We start from the raw sequence: 1411 nt of genomic DNA on the forward strand, positions 1-1411 counted from the left end.
TTAAAAATAACAAAATAAATAGAACTAAAATATAGGAAACCAAAAAAAAAAAAGTGTGTGTATGTGCATGCAAAGAGAAAGCAAATATGGCAAAATGTTAACAACTGGTATTCAAGTGTTCATGATAATATTCTTTCAACTTTCCCACAGATTGGAAATTTTTCAAAATGAAATGTTGGGAAGCCAGAGTAAGGTAGAAAGAAAATCTGTTTTATACCAAGATACGGTACTTAGAGAAGAAAACTAATTTTATAAAGTGTAATATTACAAGTAAAACCAAACTTATCAAGCATATCATCTTCAAAAGAAAAGAGAACATACCTTAGAGACAGATGAACAACTGAAAGAAAAATAAACCCTAAGACCCCTTCTGTCTCCCCTGCTGTTGACCAAGTCACCAAACAAGCAGTAAGAGCAGCTAAGGGTGAAGGTGTCTGCCAGCTTCTGGCTGGCCCCTCAGGCCCAGTCATGTCAGTGCCAACACATCTGCCCAGTGGAGCCCAGATTACCTATTATTTTACTTATGAGAATAGGTGTATGAAACTCACCTGAAGTAATCACAGGATGCAGCCAGCAGGATGCGATGGGCTTCAATGTGTCTCCCCTCCACCACCAGGACTACATCGAAGAGGATGCCGCTGTCCCGAAGAGCCAGTAGCCCCCGGAGCAGGGCCTGGGAATGCTGTGCGCTTCGGTAGGTGTTGTTGACACAGTGTGTGTGTGAGGGCTGCGTGGGCAACTTGCACAGCTGGGTGAACTCCTGCTCCTCTGCCATTCTGACCACCACAGCAGACCTTACCACCTTGGCCGTCAGCTGATAAGAGAGAGGGAATCGGGAATGAGTAAGGGAGGCAACACCACACCATATACGACTGGCCAGCTCTGCTCCCAGCAGTACCTGTTTCTCCCCGCAGCTTACCCGTGCTTTCCCTGTGGTCTCAAACACTCTAATTCCCTCTCCCCTCCCACCAATTGGCAAAACTTAGGACTTCTTTCTGATAACCTGTGTCCCTTCATTGCCAAGCGTCTTTATTCCACTCTGTCTCCTTCAGTATCACTGTAAGACAAGGGTTCTGGAGACATGAAATGAAACTCCCACCCACCCTGGACCCACCGTACCATCAACCTGAGTCTCAGGTTCCTCAACTGAAAAAAGGGAAATATTCTGGCTGGCGTGGCTCAGTGGTTGAGCGTTGACCTATGAACTAGGACAGTGATGGCGAAACTTTTGAGCTTGGCGTGTCAACATTTTGAAAAACCCTAACTTAACTCTGGTGCCGTGTCACATATAGAAACTTTTTGATATTTGCAACCATAGTAAAACAAAGATTTATATTTTTGATATTTATTTTATATATTTAAATGCCATTTTTTAAAAAAATCAACCAAAAAAATGAGTTCACGTATCACC

The 1411-nt window shown here is 43.4% G+C and overlaps 1 protein-coding gene across 1 annotated transcript in view; it reads right to left on the bottom strand.

The window, feature by feature from the left end:
* KLHL22 (kelch like family member 22) overlaps positions 1 to 1073 on the bottom strand; it is a 24856-nt gene extending 23783 nt beyond the window's left edge. The window contains exon 1 of the mRNA XM_006768839.2: positions 549 to 1073. Within this exon, the coding sequence (XP_006768902.1) occupies positions 549 to 775 (227 nt within the window). The 5' untranslated portion in view covers positions 776 to 1073. The remainder of the gene's footprint in view (positions 1 to 548) is intronic.
* Between the last annotated feature and the right edge of the window lie 338 nt (positions 1074 to 1411).

The sequence above is a fragment of the Myotis davidii genome, unplaced genomic scaffold (assembly GCF_000327345.1).
Source record: "Myotis davidii unplaced genomic scaffold, ASM32734v1 scaffold223, whole genome shotgun sequence".
Lineage (NCBI taxonomy): Eukaryota > Metazoa > Chordata > Mammalia > Chiroptera > Vespertilionidae > Myotis > Myotis davidii.